Below are 24,913 nucleotides of genomic sequence, written 5' to 3'. Positions count from 1 at the left end.
ATCTTGACATCCCGGAATATCGGATGTGTCACTTATCCAACGGACTACGAATAAATATCTTTTGCTCATGATTTTGGTGAAAAAGAATTTACATTCGGTTCAATTGCTCCTCAACAAAGTCCTAAGAGTGAACTGAACAGTAAAGGAGCTAATTATTCCAAATACTTACGTCCTGATCACCTACAAATTAACCAATGAATAAGTCACGAATAAAGTTACGAACATAATCTTTTAGTTTGACAGAAATGACCTTGTCATCCATGGTATTAACTGGAAGTGACGTGACGACTTAACAACTTCTAGGAAATAGAGATTGCTTACGCCTTCAGCTGCTTTTGTCGGTAAGGAATCTTTGCCGAACGACGAGCCTTTCACGGCCGGCTCTGAAAAGGTAAAATTGATGCCACTGCCCTCCTCCTCTTGTTTTGCCTGCGGCGTTGAAAACTTAAACTGGGGTGCCGTGAAATTCCCAGGGAACGGTGTGGAGGTCATCATTGGGGTCACCTGACTTGTGGGATTAGCATTGGGCTTTGATGGAGCTGCCGGAGTGTCCTCCACAAAGTTAGACCTGCCGCCCTGACCGCCGTATGCTGGTGGCAGAGATGACGCGGGTTTCTTCGGACCACCATTAGCAGGACTGCCAAATAGGGAAAAGGGCGTGACAGCAGGTGAAGGCTTCGACTGAGGGTCACCGAAATTAAAACTAGGCAATCCCTTCTTGCCAATTGGCAATGCTATATTAGGTAAATCTGGAACTTCCACCTGTTTGAATACAATGAAAAGAAAAAAATTGAAAATGCACAGGTTTGCGGCTTGTTCGAGTGGTAGTCTTACCAAACGTATCAAGTGTTACTCGGCGACCCACCCCCACCACATATCTCAGCATTGTTACGAACGCAGGATTCTGCGTCCGGGACGCAATGTTTTGGCCAGGGACGCAAAATCTTCAAATTGCTTGCGCGGGACGCAAACTTTTTTTTTTGAGAAACATACCCCAAGTATACACACTCACAACTAGGTCAACGAAAAACATAACAAAACTGTCAAAACACATTTTGGAATGAACATTATTTCTTTTCAAAAAACCACAATTTCTTCTTACAAGAAGCAAAATTTCTCCAACTCCAACAGATCATTGAATTTGTTTGAAAATAAATATATCATAAAAATCAACCGCAAGGTACAGGGTTAACAACACCCCATTACGGAGATTTTCATTCTAAAAGTAGACAGTGATGCTTTTCCAAAATTCCCGTGATTTGATTGGTTACAAGTCCCCATCCATTGTCTGTGAAAATTCTTGCACCTGTAGTGCTCAGTGAACACGGAGTATGTTGTTTAACAACAATTACTTGCAACTTACTTTCCCCTGTGTAGAGATAGTGAAGTTTTGTGCGGTATAGGCTATCATGTGTTTGCACTCCAATATCATAACGTTAGGCCTTGTCACATACAGTACGTATACCTTTTGACAACGAAGAGGCTTCGTAATAGTTGAATCATTGTTTTGATCAGAAAATGTTCAATATGTGGAGACAATCTATGAATTTTGTGGGAAGCTAACATCTCTGATCCTGATCAGGATATTTCAGCTCACAGTATATTTCTTCTCTCTGCATTAAGAGTTGCTAATGTAAAATGTGCATTCTTACCATCAGTAGTTTCGGTTGCAAAAAAATTTTGCGGTCCAATCAACCACGTGCTTCAGTAAATGTTATTTTGGCGCAACATTTGTGTGTAAACAACTATACTGTACTTTTAGAACATTGAACTGATTTTTTTAAAATCTACATTGCGTAAAAAACTATTCACATAGACCTACTGTAACTTTCGTATAGATTATTGCTTGCAAAGAGCCAGGATAAATGTTGGATCAGATTTTAAGGATTTGCGCATGTGTAGTTGAAAATGAAGCTCAAACAGGCATGTACATACAGCAGTACAGTGAACTGGAATTTAGCGAGAGATATGCACACTGTAGGTACTGGGATTTTTGAAGAGTTGTTTGTTGGAATCGCTGCAAGGTCAAAGCACGGATCTACTACGGAGTTGGGGAGTAGGGAAGTAGACGGACGGATGGAGGAGGGGGACTGGGGGTAAAAATGGGTTGAAACGGCAGGGTGGTCGAAAAAAGGGCCGCCCCTGAAAAATAGCGAAGTTAAGGCACTGAGCATTTCTGCCCTATATTGTGTATAACATTCACAAAGTATAGGCTGTGATACTATGTGACGGTTAAAATGACACGTATAGGGTTATTTCCACTGGTCATAGACTAATTAGCATAATATGCAAGGTGTTTGTAGCGTATTCAAGAGTAAATGCCAAAACGTATTGTTAGGGAGCGAGGCGTGCTAAATAAAAACAAAAGGTCTCTTACAAAGGATGAATATTTGAAACACATGCCCCTAATTGCAAGCATTGCTTCCAGGTGGAATGGGCAAATGGAATGGGACACGAGGTTTAGAAACTTCACTTCACTCTGGGCATCTAGGCAGAGCAGACGGCGGTTTTAGGCGTTAGCAAATAGGGCGTCGATCACAGTATATATGTCGTGGAGACAGGCCTAGGGTATATATTACCGGGATAGGCTACATTGTCTGGGTAGACGGTATACTTGTATTGATATCTGTTTGAGAGTACCCTTCACCGACCAAATGGAGACACCTGCCCCATGCCGTGACTCAGAGGCTGTCTAAATCTTTTCACGTAAGTGGGAATTTGTTTTAATTAATTGACTAAGGAACATATATTAATATATATTAATTTGGTAGTTTGTAGCTAATATTAAATATCATAATATTAGAAGTGTGTTTATAAGTAGTGTATTATAGCTCAATGGTAAATGGGAATCACTCATATATGGATTGAATTATACTTAAAACTATAGTATATGACTGAGGGTTAATTTGAAATGCATTGTTTGAATATTAATTGCCGGAGAGACAAATCCGTTTTCGATTTGAAGGGTTGGGAATTAGCTATATGATAATAATGTTAATTTTAGGGACAGTCCACTTTTATTACTGTATAACGATAATGTTGTCCTATTTAGAGCGGCTAGGGGGATTGAGTACATGATGTAAACTATTCATTTTACTGACAAGAGAAAACATCATTGTATCAAGTTTATTACAGTATACCATTTCCTGGGAGACGAAACTCAGTGCTCCGTTTTGTGTTATATACTGGGAACGTTAAGTCAGAGCCTGTTTAATTTAGAGAGGAGCCACGAGACAGAAGATCCGTGCATATAGCAGCCAACGTTGAGGCCCTCCCTCCGTTTGTGTATTGGGCGATAACATCATATATGGTTATACGCAAGAAAACATTATTTAAAAGAGATATCGACTAACGCCAGATTAGTTAACAAGAGGGAATTGTCGTGGATAAAAAAAACCGACTTCGTTAGTTAAAAGGAACATTTTTTTGTTGATTAAAAGAAGGGCACCAATAAACGTTAAGATTATGTTATGTTAAAGACAGTTAATGTAGCAAAGCAGCTTATGTGTTAATTGTAGCGTACAATAATAAAGTTTCGTTATTTATAAGCATACTGTTACATTTTCATTTTTTTCATAAGTGTTAAAAGAACCCGAGTGGGAATTTATTATTTGAATTTCCCACGTCACATACTACACTAGTATTAGTAACAGTAGGTCATACAATAAACGTAATTGGTTTTCGATTGGGACGCAAGCTTTTTTTACGGGACGCAAACTTTTTCGGGGGCTTGCGTCCCTGGGACGCAAACTTTTTTTCACTAATAACATTACTGTATCTCTCTCTTTGAGAATCATTTCATACAAATGAAAACACTCAATCTCTTGCCCAAAATCCACAAAGGGTGCTATCAAACGAGTTCTACCTAGTGACCTGACAAATATGAAACAGCACCGTGAGTTGATCGCTATGGTAATTTTTGTTCAAATTTACCGAAGAAGAGATCTTTAGAAACACGTTGTAAAAGTTTCAAGTTTTTTTTAACCACCTTCACTGGTGTCTTCTACAGCACCTATTCTTTCAGCCAAACTGCACAAGTGGAACCTTGAATGAATCAATCAGTGCTTGCAAATCTGACAATTTCATATTCTCGTCAACCTTTCACACAAGCATGTATGCGTGTATGTATGTATGTATGTATGTATGTATTTTAGATCCTCCTGCAAGCAGGAACTCGCGAAGAAGCCATCATTGGCTTATCAAAGCCGCAAGCTGACGGAAGTCAGTCTCTTAGATTCATATTTAATGTCCACGATTATGAATTTTCAATTGTCAACAACTCTGTAACTGGACAACATACATTAATCTTGGAGTGACTTGAACTGGGGACCTTATGATTGGAAGGCACCGGCGTTAATGTCACTTTGGTTCTGAGAAATTTAAAACGATTACCAGACCGATACAACAGCTCACTTTGTCTAAACGCTGGAGCGTCGTTACTCACCACTTCATCCTCGTTAGCTCTGGAGGCAGAGTAATGCAAAGGATTTCTAGACTTGCTTTTCATCTTTCCTCCACTCTTCGGAGGCGAGCTAGGAGGTACGGGTGTAGATTTTTGTGGCTTGAAATTGGATGCCGGGGCAACAGATGCAACTGGCGTCCTAGAGGAAGTGTAAAAAGAGTTTTAAGAAAATTATTCTCTTTGTTTGTCATATGTTGGCTGAGAGAGAAAAAACACTGGTAGTTGAGTTATAAGGTGTTTCACACTAACCACGTTCATTCAGTGCAACCACTGTCTTTTATTTCCTACCTCTCCTCCTCCCCTGTTGGTTTCTTTCTTTCTTCTCTCCATCCCTTGTCTACTAATCCCCTTACATCCATCTCTTTGTGTTCACCATACTCATTAACCTGTCTGTATTCTGTGTGTGTTTTTGTCCCTTCTGTTACTGTTACTTGTCATTCAGCCTTTGAAGAAGATCCTGCTAGGATCGAAACGTCAGGCCAACTTACTTTTACACACGTCTTTTATTTTACTCTTCTTCTTTTCTTCTTCTTTAAGAATCATGCCGTATGAAAAATTAGTCACATACAAGTTAAGACTACCATACTCACTGCTTAAAGGCAAAATACTATTGGAAACAACTCATTACCAAAGTCAGACTCCATCATTGACATTACACTGTTATCTTATTTAACTCATGTTACTCTGTCACCCCTAGTTCGTCAATTGCGAAGGGGTCAACCAATCAATGGAACGTTACAATTTGTTTTTCTTTGATCAAGCTGCCATGCACCGGAACTATCTATGTTTATGTTATCCTACATTTTCCAGTTCCTTCGGCAGAGAAGACAGACTTGTCTATGAGGTGAACTTCTTTCACAGGATATTCTCAGAATTAATGCTATTGTCGAATGGCTACAACATACAGCAATTTCTTGGTACATAGAACATTGAAGTATTTTATGCGTTTTATGATACTACACGAATTCCATTATCTTTAAAAAATGCTCCAAACTTCCAGAGTCCACTCGTTAACCTTTTTTCCTGGAATTCAGACAGATAAACCATTTGCATTTAAAGGGATTAGTAAAGGGATTAGTAAAGTCTAAGATTTAAGAAATAAATCACAGAGAGCAAGCAAGACTTAAGTTAACATTGATCAAACTACCTTCCTGATAGCTTATTTCCAATTACTCCAAACCAAATTTGGAATTTTTATTTATTTTATCAACAATTCAACCATAAACCTATTTCAGGTAGGACAGATTAAACCATTTACACTTAAAGGGATTTAACAAAGTCTAAGACTGGACATATATCTGACACAGAGCTAGGCAATGAGAAACAAGTTTGTTGGCAGATACAAATTTAGAAAATGGCCATATCCAAATTTATTCATAATTATTTGTTCATTGCAAAATAATATGTGATGTAATACATTGACAAGACATCCCTCTGTCTTTGTTTATCATCGTTTTTCTTTGGTGTCACTGGGACCTCTCACCCAGTTGGTACAATTTTTCTTCATACTGTACTGTCATGTCCCGCTTCAGAGCACTCGTACTGTCAGTACGTGCAGTATGAATATCATGTTTCTATCAGATAAAAGTTAGGAACTGTCTGTACTGTCAATATGAGTGCTTTGAAGCATGATATGTGAGGACAGTTCAGAGAGGAATTAGCATTAGGAAATTGTCCCAACTGGCTGGACATCTCCACAACAAGCTGCAATATTTTTTAACTCAAACAATGGAGCCACTTAGGTAGCTGGGAGTTGGATTTAATTCGTGTTGAGTTTCACAAGATCCATAAAGCTCCTTTTTGTGTTGAGTGTCACAAGATTCATAATTTAATTTTTAATGAAATATCAAACTTTTTACCCAGGGCTTTAAATATTAAAAAGTCAAATGTCAAGCACAGTCACAAATTAACAACACTTCATCCACATAGTCATTTATTTTTCATTCTTGTCTTGCGCTGTTAAAATACATGCTATACATTATGCTATGATGAGTAACCTGTAAGAAAGCAACACAAGGTGCTTACCAATGAGTGTTAGAGTTAGAGGGTTGAGCGGTCGACAAAGGAGGTGCAGTGGATGCAACTGTGGCAGATTCCTGAGAAAGACAAAAAAACAAAAACAACTGTTATAGAAGCATTGTTAAAACAAAAAACTAACCAATTTCTTAATATTTTTTCTTATTAATTGCTATAATATCCCATTTTTTTGGGTAGCCCGGTTTTTCCAGTCGTCAAAAGTCTGTCTATCTACTGATTTTGGAGCTTGACAACAGAGAAGGATTAAATTTTATCAAATCTATAGTTCAAGCCTTCTGAGCATCGGTTCTTGAAAGGCCAGTTGCTGCTAGGTCGTAATCTGAGTCCTCATGGAAGATCCACAGTGAACAGCCTGCATCCGGGTTTTGTTTGTAATGTTAACATTTCTGTCTGACGAAATGTTGCTAGGTTTTGCGTCAGTTTCCAGATGCTTGTTACCTCCACAAGAGTTATTTTGCACGACAAAAAGTTCTACATAACATTGGTTGTATTCTCTACAGGAATTCCTTCCACATGGTGAATGACTCAATAATGGCACTTTTGAATCTGGCTGATCAAAGATAATCTTGAAAGAAGCCTAACCTAGTGATTGGGGTGTGCACTAACCTTACAGTATATCAACAGCAGTGCTTGATTACTTGAGTAACAGCAAGAGTAACTGAAACTTTTGTCTCCCTCTCCCTCTCACTAGCTAGATATTTCATTATAACTAACTGACTAACACTTTACAGAATTATCATCACCAGATATAACAATCTTCATCTTTTGTTTGGATCCATGAGGTTATTTTAATAGGGTAGATGTACTCACTGACACCCAGCTGCTTGAAGCGGGATACTTTGGTAAAGGAGGTTGCGTGTTGGGGATGACTTTGGCTCTTTCTCCGATTTGAAGCCCTGACACGGGAGGACCACCGACCGGTTTATGCCTCTCAGAAGCGGCAACTCTTCGAGGCTGGAGAGAAAAATGGTACTAGTGTAGATCATAATGTGTCTTTTTGCATAGCTTTCAAGCAAAACATAGCTCTTTTTCAGTGCATGATCTCCGAAAGTGACAAAGAGTAGAGATATATTAAACTTTATGTATATATTTGCCTGTATGGGATTGCTAACTATAGAACACTGCCACAGGAAGTCATTGGTAAAAGCAGTTTTGGAACCAAAGGGAACTTTGATTTAGAGATGCAAAATGTCTTTAAGTGAAGCACATAAATTTTCCAGACAAATATAAACCAGCAATCCAGCAATATAAACCCGAGGGTACCTGTGCCAACACTGCCTGAAAATTATACACAAATGTTTCATTATAACTATGCCTACAGGCTACATATTAATTCTTTTGGCTATCAATTCCACAATCTGCGTGAAAATTCCATCACATTTCTAACTCTTGCAAACGATGTTGATAAAATAGTCCAACACCTACTTCACAAGGATATGCAGTGCCTGTATATAACCACTATTAAAAAATTTAAAAAATCAACAATAACTAAAGCACAACAAAATGTTACATTAGGTTTTCTAGAAAGATTTCCATTAAAGGCAGGCATTCTCATGATGCTACTTGACTTTGATATTGAACTTAAAAGCTATGATCCTTGAGATGAAAACAGGCTTGCCGGTACTTGAATCAAATGTTTTGGCCCGTCAATGGTGTCAAGGACCTCTGTGAAGTCCTCCGACAAAAACCACCCAGAGTAGGGTGTGAATGCCAGCAAATTTTACCTTATAAGCAAACGGAGATGGCGTTGGGGTGAGGGGTATCCTCTTCGCATCTGATAACGGTGTTGACATTCTGTCCAATGTATTAAGTATCTTCATGGCTGTGTTGCTGGTCACGCCAAAGTCTGGGTCCATTCTGGTCTGAGCAGCCGGTTTGGGCCTGATGTGCCGCTTCACTGGCAGATGGACCTAATGGAAGCCAAGGGTGCAAAGGAAAAGGACACAAACCTTTAAGTGAAGTTAATCCAAGCAAAGGAAAGCACGACCTCAGATTACTGTCAGTAGGCCAGCAAGGTTTACTGTCAACAGAAGGGGTGGGCTTACTACTATTTTGACAGTACAGTTTGCACAAAATCAACTTTTTCAAACAAATTTCAGGCTCCCAAAACTTTCTCATGAGGGTTGCATACATCCTGTGAAGTGGTTCTCTGTCAAATCTTTAATTGTCCCTTCTGGAATCTTTTTTTGCTGGCCAGGAAATCAAGTTCTAATTTTTTTTCTTTTTTTCTTGTTGAAATTTCCACAAAATCTATAACCTTATTGAGCAAAGAAAAACAATTACAGATTGACTAATTAAGAAGTCCACCGATGAACAGACTGACACCCTACCTGGTATGGTGATGGGTTATACTTTTTCCTGGCTGCCGGTGATCTGTAAGATGACATTCCACCAAAAGTTGTTCTCCCTATATAGAAAGAGGACTGGTGTCTGTCGTCCGATGTTAAAGTTGTATTCTGAACAAGAAAAAAACCATCAAATAGAAGCTTCACAAAATGCATTGCAATATATGATGAATGATAGATTAGACTTTGCATCTCAAACGAGCTACTTTCCATGGTGATTGATCCCATACACTGAATCTCTTTGTTTTGAAAGGTAGCTAATACAGAAGATCTTCAGACAAAGCAAAGAGTATCAAAGTAGATTAATAAGTGAAGCCTTCAAAATTTGGGCTAATTAATTGCTAATTTCAAGGTCATTATTTCCTTCACTTGTAGCATAATAATGCCACTGGTAATGTTCAGCCAGTAGACATTAAGAACTTAAATGCACTATTAAGTGATTCAACAGTAGTAAGTAGATGATTCTGCCTGATTTCCATACCCAGAATTAGTCTATTTCTACCTATTAGCAGCAAATATTGTTTGGCTGCCCCCAGAAGCCTGCACAGTATCTGAAGTGTGTTGTAATTCAGAAAAATGCCAGTGAGAAGTGGATTTTAGCCAGTGCACTTGTTTTAAGCACTGGCAATTTTTAGCTTAGTGGCTAAAATTGTGAAATTCTAAGTCTGAACTACAAATCTGGTCTGATCAGAGTCCAGAAACCATTGTCATCAATTACCTCTTTGAACACTTTGTATGTATAGAAATAACCTCTCACCATTAATGTTGAGTAAGTGATAAATCATCATTGCATGGTCATAATTGGAAATGTTTTGTTATGACATAGTGACAGTAACATACTCAATTGGGTGACAGTCTACCCCAGGTACCCCGTCAGGGGGGGTGCCATGTCACATATTGATCATACAATCAGTTCAAAGCTTTGCCATAGATGGCACCATTTTGCATCTAAGCCACCTTACATAAACAAAGTTTTGGGACACCCCCTCCCCTTACACATCTCCCCCAGGATGGCATCCACTGCATGGGGTAACAAAGGTCAGACCCGCTTCGATTGCCAACTATTCTAGGTATGCCGCTGCAGTGAGACAGGTTCCTTCACAAAGCTATGATTTATGCAAGAACACAACACATTTCATTCTTCAGAGAATGTTGTTGGTTTAGCCCCTTATATATGTTCTGGTTAAATGTCCACCTGGAATGACGCCAAATCTGGCTGTCATATTATCACACAACCTCTTGCTATTGGTTCCTCAAATCATTCTCTAAAGTGATCGAGCTGAATAAATTATTTTATTTATCATGTAGGGCTTGTGAACTTAACATTTTAAATGTACCTGTCTTGGTGTGCCAAAGTAAGAGGCATTAAAACGAGGTCTCTTCGCTGCAGGTTGAGGCTTAGACTCTACTTGGCGTGACCCTCTGTGAGACTGAGAAGCCAAAGTATTCGTGTCTGACCAGAGGCTCATACGGCTGGGTGTGCTGGTGGATGACTGGCCCCATTCTGTGGAAAGGAACACATTTTTAACAAACTACTTCCTGGAAGCGAAAGCTTCACAAAATACGTATACTTAGCCACTATAACATCCAGGGAACTTAGCACTAATATGTAGGGGGGTTATGACCTAATATCCATTTTATTGGAAAATATGTGGCTGCCTATTTCGTTAAACATCTTCAACATGATCTGTGGGTAGTCCTATACTGCTGCAATGAGCTATTAGCACTACCATTGTAGTTTTATCACATTCTTTCTTAAAGTTTCCCACATTTTCTGCATGAGAGGTAAGCAACTTTTTCTGGAGGAAACAAGAATCATGTAGAAACAATTTCAGAAAATATTCCCATTTAACAGATTTGCTCCATGAAAGTCCATGAAATATGGGCAAAGTATTACATGGAAACCGAAACATGTGATATTTGGCTAACTTTTAAAGCACAAGTTTGTGTTTTCTTGTCCAATTTTCCAAACTATCAAATTACTACGATCAAGGTGAGAAACCCTCCCACATTTGTTATCTTCCTGTTGTCTTCCTGTTATCTTTCCAAATTTATTATTTTCAGTTCATTTTTTGAAAGGAAATAATTGAAAAGGCCAAGCTAATAACCAACATTGTTATGGCAGGTTGTCATGGCATCAAAATATTTATCAAAATCAACATGTAACTAATTTGCACTTAAAGATGAAAACGATATAAAACTCACCAGAAAGTTGTTCAAGATTACTTTTGGCTATTTTCTCTTTATGATCTGCTCTGTCCACATGAGGCAGTAGAGAGGAACATCCACTGGTTGACACAGAAGAATCTGTCTCATCATCTGCAAAAGACAACATTAGTTGTGTTAGGAGGCGGGCTGCAGCATCCTGCATCCAGGCTGCCAATGCTGCAGCCACCCCCCCCCCACCCACATAGGGCAATCATTTGTACTGTGCAATTTCACACAATAGTCTGCTGTGATGATCTCTAATGTTTGATATTGATTCAGCCTTAATACTGGAAAATATTTTATGAACTGGATTGACCTCACTACACAGTTTTTGACAAATAAAAAGGACAGCACAACCTGTATGAAGTCCATTATCTAACTGATTATCGGTCGAACACTATTAACTTGACATAACTGCTCATTCTTATTTTGATTAAGACTGTTGTGTTTTAGTGAAGAATTACCATGCTATGATGCCATGCTTATTTCTATGACATCACAGTACTTAATCATTCCTAACTGCACCTCATCCTAATTTGCAGCATTGCAATGTAACTACTTGCACTTAATACTTCAAGCCAACCTCCACTTTACTGACATAGAGCTATCTCTTTCACTGAGAAAACATCTAAGGCTACCGCACAAAATCTCCACAAACTCTGTAAGTTACCTCTTTCTTCAGTCTGCACGTTCCTCAACGGTTGTTGTATGAAGTCATTGTCAACTGGTGTCGAAGTCTGAATGGGTTGAGTGTAAGCTATGAAAGGTAAAGGAGTGTGCTTCCTTTGAGGAATTCCCATCTGGATAGCTTCTTCTTCCTCTTCCCTCTTCCTGTGTTGTGATCTATGACTTGCATCTTCCTCGTTCACCTCAACAGCGTGAGTCCTCTGGACAGGAGGGTAGCCGGTTCCGTAAGAGGTCGAAGGCGCGTCAGGATCAAAATCTGGGGACGCTGGTTCTGATACTACCTCACTATCTTTTTCCTCCTCGTTTTTCGTAAACATACTCTTCATCCATGTCGGTACCACCCCTGTGACAGCATCTGTCATGTGTGACAGGATTGACTGTGTCATGAGAGAAGTAAAAGACGTATTAATGCAACTGGTTTTATACCCTACTACTTACCTCCCCACCCACCCCTTGACAGTCATCCCCACACATGAGCAAACACAATACTGTACCATTAGCCAGCTAGTGTTTAGACAGGTACAGTACACAATTGACAGTCACAAAGGGAGAAGTTGTTGCATTATATTTATCAAGAAAAAGTTCTACACAAAAGGTAATATAACTGTAACACTAGCATAGGAAAGGATTACTAAACATATATGCATTTTATACAATCACACATATATGACTCAAGTATGGTGAACATGTTCTGGCGACCATGGCTTTGAACTTCACTATGCATAATCATATCTGCAAACATGAAACAAAAGAGCAACATTTAGGTTTAAATCATCTGAATTGAATTGATTGGATTGCTTAGCAAAGAACAAAAACTAGATCTTCTTCCTTCAAGAAGTTTATGGCAAATAATCTGTGACATATGTTACTTTCACTATATATCTATTCTACACAGTCAGACTGTGTGTACAAAGTATTTTGTTCACAGGTCAGCAAAAAGAAAACACTGCAGTGAATCAAACTGTCTTGTCTTGGACTATTTTCTTTGAAGGTTATAGGAAGAGACCATAATATCAGCAAGAAAGAGGTACACCCAACACATGTTTATTTCATTTCTGCTTTTATTTAATTACTTGAACATTTCTCTTCCCTTACTTGACAACAATCGACATTTTAAATACTTTTTTGTTTCCAAGTGTCACAATGCCTGGATTGGAAAACAACAAGTCAACAACATCTTTATACTCCCTAAAATGAGGTAAATGTTTCCACTGAAGTTTATTCCAGTGTCTGCAGTTCACTGCAGAAATTCTATTACTAATATTACAGAGCAGAAAATGATTTTACCTGCTAGGTTCTGTAGTTCATGTATATAATAGGCCTAGGTACGGTTTACCTTAAACCAACTGTTTGTAACTTATTACAGTTATGCTGATAACATTTCCACAAATTTCTGTCAAAATCCAACAAGAGAGCAAAAAGCGTAATTAAAGATAAATGTTCACAACCTCATGGCAAATGATAGGCCTACGGCCTAGGCTAAATGATAGGCAAAACTATTGACTAGCTAATATTACTGTTAGTATGAATATAAGGAGCTTCAACCATAGAAATAATGTGGGCAGGAAGCAGCTTTTCTATGATGGAAAATATCAATTTGATAGGTTTGGAACGTACCAAAACTTTATACCTTCATTAGGAATTCAAACTAATGATGGCTTACCATACCAAATACCAACCCACACTAAAGATTAACAGACTGACAAAGACGAAGCCTCGGCCAACATTCAGTAACAAATTGATTAATAGCCGATTACCAAGAAAGGGTCAAACCATTTTAGGCTAGTCCAGTTACAGTTGAAAAGAAACTTACAACTTGTAAAGAAGGTTACATTTAAAAAGTCAGGTCCTGTTTCTGCCATGAAGAAAACACACAGAAAGTAATGGCTGAAACTAGCCTAAAATTTAGGCTAGGTTAACTCAGACTGCGAAAGAAAACATTCCCTTCGGGCCTATGCAAACATGCCACGGCAATTGCTTTTGGGATAAATGTATGTTACTGCAGCGAAGACGTGGTGCCAGAGAGTATGTCTGGAGCATGTCAGAGATACAAGAGGGAGCCAAGCCATTCAAGTAAGCTAGGATTGCCCTGTTACTTGTTCAAGAACAAGTACATTACCCTAGCATAATACAAATACATTCAGGAGTAATTGCAGAATACCTTTGAAGCACCACCCTTAAAAGAGGTTGGCTATGGTGTCCATACAGGGAGTCTAGCAATAAGCTGAGAAATGCCAACATGTCTATTGTACTGCTGTTACTACACCATAAACACCGTCAGTATCGTTACATTGTCATAATTATTACTAGTATGAGACCTACTTTTAACTGAAGTTTTTCATAGGAAAGTTCAATAGCTTGGCAAATGGCATAAAATAAAGTTCAAGCTATTACATAGGGCCTAGAGAGCGTCTGTGTTGCCAGCTACTGCGTGGAGCTTTGTGTTGCAGGGTATTCTGCAATTAGGGCCTAAGCCTACATTCGTCAGGGGAATAATAAGACACAATTGAGGAACACCTCATAGCCACACTAGGCTAGTTTTAGCTGCTAGTCATAACCTCCCTATCCTAATACTAGTATTTGGCCACTAGTATTAGAGCACTAGGTTTGAGCTTGTAATTATAATACTACCGTTAGTGCGTGCACTGTACGTATCTAGTGCGCTCTAGTGTCCTAACATACGATGTATATAAGTGTAGGCTAGACTTGCGCGGAAGCATGCTACTGTCTGACACAGTGACAGTGGTTATTCATTATTAGTTACCTTAGGTCGCTGATACGGTTTTTTAGCTCCACGAGTACGTTTGCTTTTTAATTTGCCTCCTCCAGAGCTTGCCATGACTGTTAGTAGGTTTAGTGAATACCACCCGGAAAAGAGTCGCAGAAAAACTACGAACTTTCCGTGGAATTAGCGGTATCAGCGGGTATTTCTAAAACTGCGATATTATACATGCACAAGATGGCGGCTTTTTTTGCAAGGCGCTGATTGGTCAATATGCGCTAACCTTTCAACTCAGAGTTTGGTGACAACAGAGAAACATTCAAACGTGATTTACAAAGGAAAAACCCTAAAGAAGAAAGACTTTTCAAAACTTTGGAAAATATTATCTTCCCATAAAATATTTACCTAATGACTTGATTGCGATAAAGAACTCAATTAGCTGTCGCTCCATTTTATTTGTAAATTGATTTGTGTCTATAAACTTTGGCGGAGTCGGAAATTCAAACATCATGTGTGTATAATAGTACATTTAGGGGCACGGGGAGCCTTCAGTTTAGTGTTTCGGATATAGTGTTATACTAATACATACTGCAAAACAGTCCTGCTGTACTATTTTCACCGCAATAGTCATTATCAACTCTCTGGAGCGATTGTGTTAGACGAGCCGCCAATACAGTGTAAAATACCCTTTATGTTAAACGTGTTTGGCAGTAACCTTCGTTGTGTTCGGAGTTAAGGTCACGAATAGCACGAAAGGCTAAGTAATCATACAAATTATGATGGTGCCGCAACTTATTAATTATACACTGCCTGTAACTTCGGCCGTAGCATAACATAAGTGTAACTTTCGGCCTAGCCTAACTTAGTCCTTTAGTTCGCATAAAAGTAATAAACATGCTTAGACATAGCTCATTACAGCCAACTTATACTAACATAGGTCATAGGCAATTCCCCTAAGCTAGATCTAGCCTAACTGTTAAATGAAAGTTTATTTATTCTTGTAGAATGCAATTAGCCTAGCTATATTTGCCTTAATCATTTAATGTTATTACTGCCACCGTACATTGTGGCGATTGTTTGCCTAGACCTAGCAATCAGGGTAATACTAGCTATGTACCCTCAGTTCGTCTGTCAGTTAATCAACCAATCAGACGACATACTTTGAAGACTTAGTTTTGAACTGTCAAGTGAGGATTCGGTGCAATTGGCATTCTCATTACAATTCACATTATTTGAGTGACTTGAAGCCATTACTCATAGGCCTAACTTATTTCTCTTTAAGAACTTTCACAATATTCCATTAAATACAACACTTGGCATGTTGTGGGAGACTTTTGGTGAAATCGTAGTGGGCTGATAGGGGGATGTTAATTATAGTTATTAATTAAGCAATAAACTAATCAAATCACAATTTAGACAGCTTATTGACTATCCACAACAGATCTTCTGAAGTTCAAAATTAAAAGGTATCTAGCACAAAATATTTTCACAATATAAGTGACGTGGTCATGGATTCGCTTTCCACAAAATCCTAAAACAAAGGCAGGGTAATCCATTACCCAGAGGAGTACACCGGGAGAACTACGACCAAGTGATGGCAAAATAGCAAAAACTATCGTGATAGTGCACAACCCTTTTTAATTACAGTCGCCATGGTCGCATTGGCGACCACAATTCTCGGCTGGCGATGAGAATTTCTGGAAAAATTAATGCTAGTCGCCAGCCCTATAATACTGTGGCGATCAGTTTTTGCAACTGAAAATTTCACCAATGCTTTACAAAAAACTGAAATGTACTTACTGACAAAACGCATGTTGCTAAAAAAATAATATTGAATAGATTTCCCTTACAAAACTGTCGATATTATGAAACAAACTACGTTCGGCAAATCCCCGTTTCTAGAATGCCTAACAATGAACAGCTTAGTTTTAAATTATATGTACTTTAAACTGAGGTAAGTAGTATCCAGAAAATTGGAAATAAAACTGATTCTGTGATAAAGCCTGTGTTCTGTGCCTTGCGAGATATGTAAAATTAATATATATCATAGACCGGGTGTAAATGTCTCCTCTTTCACCATTTGTATGTATGTATGTATGTAATCATATGCAACTGTTTTTTTTTTATAGTCGATCCCTCAGCATATATTTGTCGAGCATCTGCTTCATCATGAACAGACTGGAAGCCACCGAGGAGAATATGACCACCATGGTCCAATATCTCCAACAGACCTTAAACCCGGTCCAGATTGAGAGACGAGCAGGTAAATATTTATGACTTCAGGATGAGAAAGCAAATAACAAAAAGTCATCTCTTTTTTAGTCATATTAAAAAAAATATACTTTCCAAGCTAGAGTACCTTGTTTTACCCCTGAAGGGTTGGAAAATATTAACGTAAGACCTGCCGTTTTCATGGTTGTAGCTAATAATAAAGCAGGGAGGGGCCCAGGTTTTCCTGAGTGCCGGGTATACTGATCGCCGTCCTGGGCAGGGGTCTAAAGGGAGGGGTGACATTTTTCGATTTTTGAAGGTGCTCAGATACCAAATGCTGGCACTTGTGTAGCTTTTTAAGCACATACACAAGTGGCCCAATTTAGATGTTGAATATAATGTTAGGAATGTCAGCATTTTAGATGATAACAGTGCTGGGCGGGATTCACGATTTTTAAGACAGTACTGGGCGGTAATTTTTAGTGCAGCGTGTGCACATCCCTAATAAAGTTGTACTTGATCCTTGGCCACACAGTATGCAGTTGAAACTTTGTGTTACAATAATATTAATATCCGTAACTAAATTTAGAGTTTAGTAGTATCAGGTCAACTTAAAAGATGACTTGAGACAGAGAATTAATTTTTCATTTGTTGTAGACTGCTTAGAAAACACTGTTACCAGTCAGGGATTGTATTTCATCCACCACTTTGATTTTCTCGAGAATCGACCATTTAAACATCTAAGGCTCACCAATAAAAGTGGCTGGATCACTTAGTCTAGCACAGAGACTAGTAGGTCATTTCCTCAGATGCAATGCAAAACTCAATGAGAAAACATAAGAGAGTGTCATGGACTCGCATAACATGTTCACGGTGCATTACAAAATGATCGTGGACACATACTAGTGTAGAATGTCATCCAAGGAAGTCAGAAGAATGTGTTTTTTGTTGAGAAATTGGAACTAATAAAAAAACGGGTGAACGTTATCATTTAAGTCTGGGCTGAGGAGATGACGGTGTCATCAATTGAGCCTTTAAAGAAGCATTCAATTTCCAGAGACAAAGCACATTTTAATTTATGTGATATATCTTGAAAGCCGAAACAGGGATCATAGAAATATTACCAGCTCTCAAATTGTTCCTTTTTTCATGACTTATGAAGACTAAAATTCTCCTCTAATGTCATCCATTAACCACTAGGTTTGTTTGAAGTGATATATTAGCAAAATTCAGAGCAATTTTTCTTTTCTTTTCATTTTTTCCCATTATTTGAATTGCAAGCATGTTTTTTTATTTAGGTTTTGGCTATGATCGAATATACTAGTCTATTAGGTATGTCCTTGCATTGTTCATTGTAGTTCAGTATTGTGTAACTTTTACAGAATTTTAAGCATCTGACATTTTGTATACCAGAAATATATATATGTATATATGTCATTCTCTCAAAAACCTAAATGTATTTTAATTGCCTCAAACTTCAAATCCGCTACTGTCATACTGAGCATAAACGTAAAGAAATCGATTGGATCTTTCATATTAAGTCTCACATCACCGTCATACTTTCATTGTGTTACAGTTTGTACTTTCCATTCGATTGCCAAGTACTGCTGACGAAGGTCCCGGGGGGACCGAAAATTCCAATATATTTTCTAAAACATTATATACTCCTTTATTTTTCAATTATGAGTCATATCTTATTTCTCTGGTTTTCTCTATTAATATGTATATATTTATATGAAATTTATAGCAATTTGATTGATTCTTGGAATTCATATTTGTTTCTTGATTAAACCAACAGCGGAGAAGTTTCTGGAAGGTGTTGAAGGCTACAATAATTATTCCATTCTCCTGCTGACGTTAGTGAGCCAGGAGTCCATGGACATGACCGTCAGGCAAGCTGCAGCCATCACTTTCAAGAACTTTGTCAAGCGATCTTGGAGGATTGTGAGTGTTCATTTTCAAAGGATTCCAGTTACGGCCGTATATATATATATATACCTAGGGTGCCACTAGATAAGTCACCCAGTACTCATTTAAAGTATGTTTGTATGTATTTTAGATCCTCCTGCAAGCAGGAACTCGCGGAGAAGCCATCATTGGCTTATCAAAGCCGCAAGCTGACCGAAGTCAGGACTGGGAATCATTTTTGATGACATTTCTCATTTCATGTAGTTCAACCTTTCTGCTTGTCATAGATTGAAGGAGAGCCTACAAAAATTTGTGAAGAAGATAGAGGACTTATAAAGAAACAAATCATAGATCTGATGCTTAGCGTGCCGGAACAGCTGCAAAGACAGGTGAGGTCAAAAAAGGGAATGGTGTGTCAGGAAATTATTGTTTTGTATGGGTAATATTTAACAACACAGGACTTTTCTTAGTCTGAAGAGGTTTGCCCCAATCTGTTCGTTCGTTCCGTTTAAGCCGGCCAAACACTGCCCAATCGAATGTGACTCGACTCAGCTGGACTTTCGTAACATGGAAAGTTGCAGACAATCGTATATTGCCTGTGGGAATAAAAGTTGCCATTGATCAAGATTTTTTGCATATATGCTTTAAGTTGCGTTAATTTCAGTCAGGGAAGAAACTCAAAATGTAAGGCTTTACCAATTAGCAGGCGGCAGAAAGCGAAGGTTCTGCTCATTTTATAACAAAATTTAACCAATGAAAGGAGGAATAATATTACATGTGACTCAATCAAGCTTCAGTCATTGACTGAAGAAAAGTTGTTGAAAACACTCAGATCTGCAAACTGTTGGATTTGATCGCTATCAGAAACTAGTTCAAGACGGTCAAGTTGAGCATATTCAGAACTCTCCCTCTCATTGGGTAATTTAAATAATGTCTTGTACGGTATGAGCTGTTTAACAGCAAAACTAAAACATGCTCAAATGATTACACTTGTAGATTTGATAGTCATTGGCTGGAATGAAGGTCAAATATCAATGCAAGGTATATTATTAATTCATGAAGAATGAGCAACCTGATCGAAGATTTATACTTGTAGATTTGATAGTCATTGGCAAGAATGAAGGCCAGAGCAGGTTGCTCATTCTTATGAATTAATTATCATACCTTAATGTCAATGTTAGGAATACTGTTCATTCATGAAGAATGAGCAACCTGCTCAAAAGGTTTACACTTGTAGATTTGATAGTCATTGGCAGGAATGAAGGTCAAATGTCAATGTAAGGTATATTATTAATTCATGAAGAATGAGCAACCTGTTTGTAGCCCAGCTTTCATGAACTTCATGTCAGTAGCCGACAAGTCTTCTATTGACATTGACAAGTTTATTTTCAGATTATTATAGCCAATGAAAGTTTCACCCCTATGAATATTCATTGAGTCAGTCATTTGTCATCATTCCATGCATTTACATTTGGTTAACTTGAGGACCTGCCTAGGGGAATCCACTAGTTTGGTGCTACCTCGTCTTCATGGCAGTGAGCTTGCAATTGATATTCATATATTCATTTAAGATCTTTAGAGCCAATAGATAGGACTTATTTGACATGAATATTCATTTGAACGCAATCATAGGTTATGGTTGGATGACATTTTGTTTGGTAAAGACCTGTCTAGCCAATCCAGTTTTGTAATCGGTGCTACCTTTCTTTCCTTTCTCTCTGAAACATAACTTTTAGCTGAGCGACGCAATCGGTTTTATCGGTCGAGAAGATTTCCCATACCAATGGCCCGATCTCATGCAGCAAATGACATCCAAATTCCTGACAGGAAATTTCCCAGTGATCAATGGCATCCTCAGAACAGCACATTCACTTTTCAAAAGGTAAGTTTTTTGTTTCATTGTAAAGTTTACGATATATACACCTTGCATTAAGCACATCATGCAGGTGTCCATTGGTGTAGTAGACTGTAATGGTATTGAATTGTTACATTGTGGGCTTAGCGATTAGTGATCCCAAGCATAGTATATGTATACATACAACTGCACTGGATAATGTAGTCTGTGTTATCTCTCTTTGATACGTTGATTAATAATCAGAAAAATAATCATATGTATTGTGTAGCATTTTACATAAAACTAGATATATCTCTGAACACTTTACACAAAAAGTACACAAAAATTGCCTAAATTTGAATACCTTTCTGCAGATCCTTTCAACGAAACAAGTTTTGCTAAAGATGGAATGACCTTCAATGTCATCATCATAAATTAGCATTCCCGATAACTTGTAATGACTATATAGAAATTTAGTAGTCAAAATGAGACATAACCGTAACTTGTTATGGTAAATTGCTTAGATCATCGCACTTTATAATCCCCTACCTTTCACCTTAAAGGCGATGCCTTCTTTAATTGCTTTTAGAAAAAGCTTACAAAAGCACTTCATCAACATGTACTAGAACTGTGAAATGAAACTTGGGGGGGGAGGGGGTTGGGAAAGGGAGAGTAAGGGGTGGTTCTGTTTGTTTTGTTTTTTGGTTCTCTTTTCTAATTGTAAAGTTCTGTATTTTTTCAGGGAGTGTCACTACCTGACAAGCCCTATAGGGTTTTTTAGTACACTTCCTTTCACAAGTTTTGTTTCTTATCTCCTTCTATGTCATATGTCATACTTATGTTGTGATAGAACAAAAATAAATAAATGAAATGAAATAACTCTCTACAAAAGTGTTATGATGAGATGGGTTTGTCTCTGACAGGAGTCCATCAACGATAGGCTTTGGTTAAATTTTCAGCAGAAAAAGCTCACACTCTTGCTTGAGACTCTCTGTTTTCTTCAAATAATATCAGTTAAGATGTATTCAAACTCAGCACAGCAATTAGTATTTATTTTCACTGGAGTAATGCTGTATTCAGATAGTATGCAATGAATGAAATCAGTATTCAGCCTAGTCGATGGAATTTCATTTTCTAGATATCGCCACGAGTTCAAATCCAACGAACTGTGGACGGAAATCAAATTGGTTCTGGATAATTTTGCGAAGCCCCTCATGGATCTCTTTGTTGTAAGTATCATAAAAGTGTATTTATTTATCTGTTTATGATGTATTCATTTATTTATCATTTTTTATGCATTTTATCATTATTTCATTCATACTGAGTAAAGATTCCTAAATCCTATTGGTCCATTCAGGTCAGCTGACCGTGGTTAATCCTGTGAGTAACGCACGGTAAAATTACCGGCGGATGAATACAATTGTTACCATGTTTTGTCGTCTGCTTTGATGAGCTATCGAAATACATCAAAAACACAAAATGGCTAATATAACGTTTGATTTGAACTTCGATTTGCGCACTTTAGACGAGGTAGACACTCAGGAAAACAATGGAAGCTTTGCTAACCTGGTTGAGAAAGACTTAATTCACAGAAATGATCTTGTTCAAAAGTCTTGCAAGATGCTATCAGAGGTAAAGGACGCGAAAACATGGATCCGCACTCGAGTCTAGGCCAAAGTGTAGGCTGCACAGCTGTTGCCTCCAACAATGACATTAACGTTACTGCTGCTGTTAGGGCTGAAACGTCTAACATGTCCAAACTGTTTTCCAAATGTTCTTTCCAAAATCCTGTGAATGTTTACTTCCAAAATTCATAGTTATATCCGTATTAAAACACCAAACAGTTGTGGATGCTTTGAGTTTAAATATATCCAGTATCTGTCCGTAATTAAATGTTCGCAAGGCCGTTATGTTGCTCATAGTGTTATAAATTTAAAGTTAAACGACCGCACTGCCAAGCACTGTGTAGTGTGTACGTTCAAGTGAGTGTACGTGTTCAATACAAGGCCTACTATGTTATCGTATGACTGTATACCATACGTACATATTTGTCCCTAGAATGGTTGCTATGGGAACCAGAAGCTGTAGGGTATGGATATGACGAAGTCAACTAGTAATTGTTTGTAGTTCCTTGTTATTGAGACCTTTCAAAAATAGTTTTATGGCCGCAATATTGCCAAACATTAGTTAAAATGTTATTATGGTTTATCTTTTATGAATGACAACCTTTCAAAGACGTTTCCTTTATAATTATTCACTATCGTTCAGTATTACTTTATAATTGCACATGTACATTATTGTTATGCTGGTTGTTAATCGTTAATTCGACTTACGGGGCATCACTTTAGTAAATGTTCGGTTATATGTAACCAAAAATGTTTTGTTTTATGATTTTTCCCCACACAAATGGTAGTGTATGAATGAACGGGGTTAATCAACGGTCTAGCGTGCGTTACTCACATGATTAATGCACTCCGGGTGTTAATGCTATCGCTGGATGCACTCGGGCTCCGCCCTCGTGCATCGCTTGCATTATCCCCCGATCGTGCATTAATCATGTGAGTAACGCACGCTAGACCGTTGATTAACCCCTTATTTTTAGCCAGGGGTGGGGGGGGTTATGATTTGGGCTGGAGGACTTTTTACTTTGTTCTGGATTATTCTTGACTCAAGGCACAAAGATGAACATCCCCTTTCATCAGGGAAGTCAATGGGTTAGTCCAAATAAAATAATGGGACACAATCTTACAGGTGCTGGTATATATATAGTTTTATTATTAGCTCTGTCTTGATCTTGAAGTGCACAACTGCAATCAGCTAGAATCCTTGTGTGTGATGAGTGAAATGGCAGGTATGGCAGAGTGTACATATTATCAATCCACATTATGTCCAGTCTAAACAGTTTAACAGTGTTTCAAGTATGTATCAGTACACCAGATCCCTGAACATCGAGAATCGGGTGATCAGTACGGGGTTGAATCCAGTACAGATATATTATATGATTCTAAATACATGGTATTGACTACTGTACATGGTGGACTATACAAGAGCACAATAAGGACACCACAGCTTACACCACAAATAAATAAGTGTTATGTTAGGTTGCAGTGTAATGGACTTATAACGTTTACAATTTCCCTTCCAGGCTACTATGTCACAACTGGTGACTCATGAAAAGGACTTGAATGCTGTGAAGATCTTGTACAGTTCCCTCACACTCATAGCGAAAGTCTTCTACAGTCTCAATTATCAAGTGAGTGGTATCCTATTTACTTGGCCTGGAAATGATGTTAACGTGTGTATGCTATCGAATGGCTATGAATGCTAATTTTCATTGTTGTTTTAGTTGTAGTGTTACATCAATAAAAAGTATCAATATTTGTGACTCACCTACAGGTAATTAACTATTTGTTGATTTACATTAAAACATCACAATGTATTAAAAGGTGTAATTGAATCATCTAAGATATGAATTTAATGTGATTTTGCTGTACAATAGTGCTTAGTTTTGCAATGCCTAAGTTATATTACATAAATTTGAGTAGATAACACAAAATACACAACTTTTTGACTTGAGTTTTTAAAAATAGTGTCAATACGCTCCTGAAAAATGCTATTTAAAAAGAAATAAAAATATACCCACAGGCCCAAAATGGACCCCCAATTAGGGCCAGAAGTGAGATTTCTTAAGTTTGAGGGCGCTGTTCGTAAAATGTACGACTCGCTTGACTTTTTTTTGGCACTTTTCCCGTACAACTACCACTGGACAAAGATCTTATGGAAATTAAAACTCAAACATGCCTTTGCTTGTGAATATAGAGCACACTCAAAGTAGGGCCAGAAAAGGCCCCTATCTCATTTTCTGCCATTTTAATTACTTGTTACGAAAAATTGAGACCAAAAATTTTCCTCAAAATTAGCTAAATTCGAAGACTGGCCACATGTCTTCCATAATATCTGCAATATCAGACATAAAATACTTTACATATATGCAAAAGATGCCTCCAAACTTGACACAAATTTAGGGCTCTTAAAATGCAATCTGGATTTGGTTGCTAGGCGGGGCCGTATCCTAGCAAGGAAAAAGTTTTCAATTTTTTTTTTGCCCAATTTCATCCTTTGAGACATATGGCAAGACACCATATCAATTTCAGGCGATTCTGAGAGGGTCGACGTGGAGGCCACTGTTGATTTGGCATGGATTGACCCTCTTAATAATTTGGTCAAAATTCCAGTTTGAATCTGGACAGAAGTAAATTGTTAAGAGACAAAGAGTTTAATGACAAATTCCTCACCCCTCCCACAGAATGTTCCCTTCTCCCATCCCCCTCCCACAGTATGTTCCCCACCCATCCCCTCCCACAGTATGTTCCCCTCACCCATCCCCACTCCCACAGTATGTTCCCCTCTCCCATCCCCCCATAAAAAAAACTAAGAAGATGAATTATAATGAAGGAGATACTAATTAAGTGAAAAGTTTATGTTCGTTTGCATACCTG

General features: G+C 38.0%; 2 protein-coding genes across 4 annotated transcripts in view; one reads left to right on the top strand and one right to left on the bottom strand.

The window, feature by feature from the left end:
• Positions 1-14,714, bottom strand: part of LOC139973913 (nuclear pore complex protein Nup153-like) — a 28,041-nt gene extending 13,327 nt beyond the window's left edge. Inside the window, exons 1-10 of the mRNA XM_071980799.1 lie at positions 14,504-14,714; positions 11,723-12,116; positions 11,050-11,163; positions 10,182-10,348; positions 8,830-8,955; positions 8,224-8,409; positions 7,310-7,453; positions 6,488-6,558; positions 4,445-4,601; positions 322-762 (exon numbers count right to left, since the gene is read on the bottom strand). Of these exons, the coding sequence (XP_071836900.1) occupies positions 322-762; positions 4,445-4,601; positions 6,488-6,558; positions 7,310-7,453; positions 8,224-8,409; positions 8,830-8,955; positions 10,182-10,348; positions 11,050-11,163; positions 11,723-12,116; positions 14,504-14,578 (1,875 nt within the window). The 5' untranslated portion in view covers positions 14,579-14,714. The remainder of the gene's footprint in view (positions 1-321; positions 763-4,444; positions 4,602-6,487; positions 6,559-7,309; positions 7,454-8,223; positions 8,410-8,829; positions 8,956-10,181; positions 10,349-11,049; positions 11,164-11,722; positions 12,117-14,503) is intronic.
• Positions 14,715-14,870: 156 nt separating this feature from the next.
• LOC139973914 (exportin-2-like) overlaps positions 14,871-24,913 on the top strand; it is a 31,898-nt gene continuing 21,855 nt past the window's right edge. The window contains exons 1-7 of one of the 3 annotated variants that reach the window (XM_071980802.1): positions 14,871-15,138; positions 16,591-16,724; positions 18,471-18,616; positions 18,868-18,969; positions 20,317-20,462; positions 21,553-21,643; positions 23,560-23,667. In XM_071980802.1, the coding sequence (XP_071836903.1) occupies positions 16,631-16,724; positions 18,471-18,616; positions 18,868-18,969; positions 20,317-20,462; positions 21,553-21,643; positions 23,560-23,667 (687 nt within the window). In that variant the 5' untranslated portion in view covers positions 14,871-15,138; positions 16,591-16,630. Of the gene's footprint in view, positions 15,223-16,536; positions 16,725-18,470; positions 18,617-18,867; positions 18,970-20,316; positions 20,463-21,552; positions 21,644-23,559; positions 23,668-24,913 lie in introns of those variants that run through there. The other 2 variants (XM_071980803.1, XM_071980801.1) reach the window with 2 other exon arrangements.

This window comes from Apostichopus japonicus, chromosome 9 (assembly GCF_037975245.1).
Source record: "Apostichopus japonicus isolate 1M-3 chromosome 9, ASM3797524v1, whole genome shotgun sequence".
NCBI classification, from domain to species: domain Eukaryota; kingdom Metazoa; phylum Echinodermata; class Holothuroidea; order Aspidochirotida; family Stichopodidae; genus Apostichopus; species Apostichopus japonicus.
The sequence above is the reverse complement of the archived record's forward strand: the minus strand, read 5'-3'. Positions and strand labels throughout refer to the sequence as shown.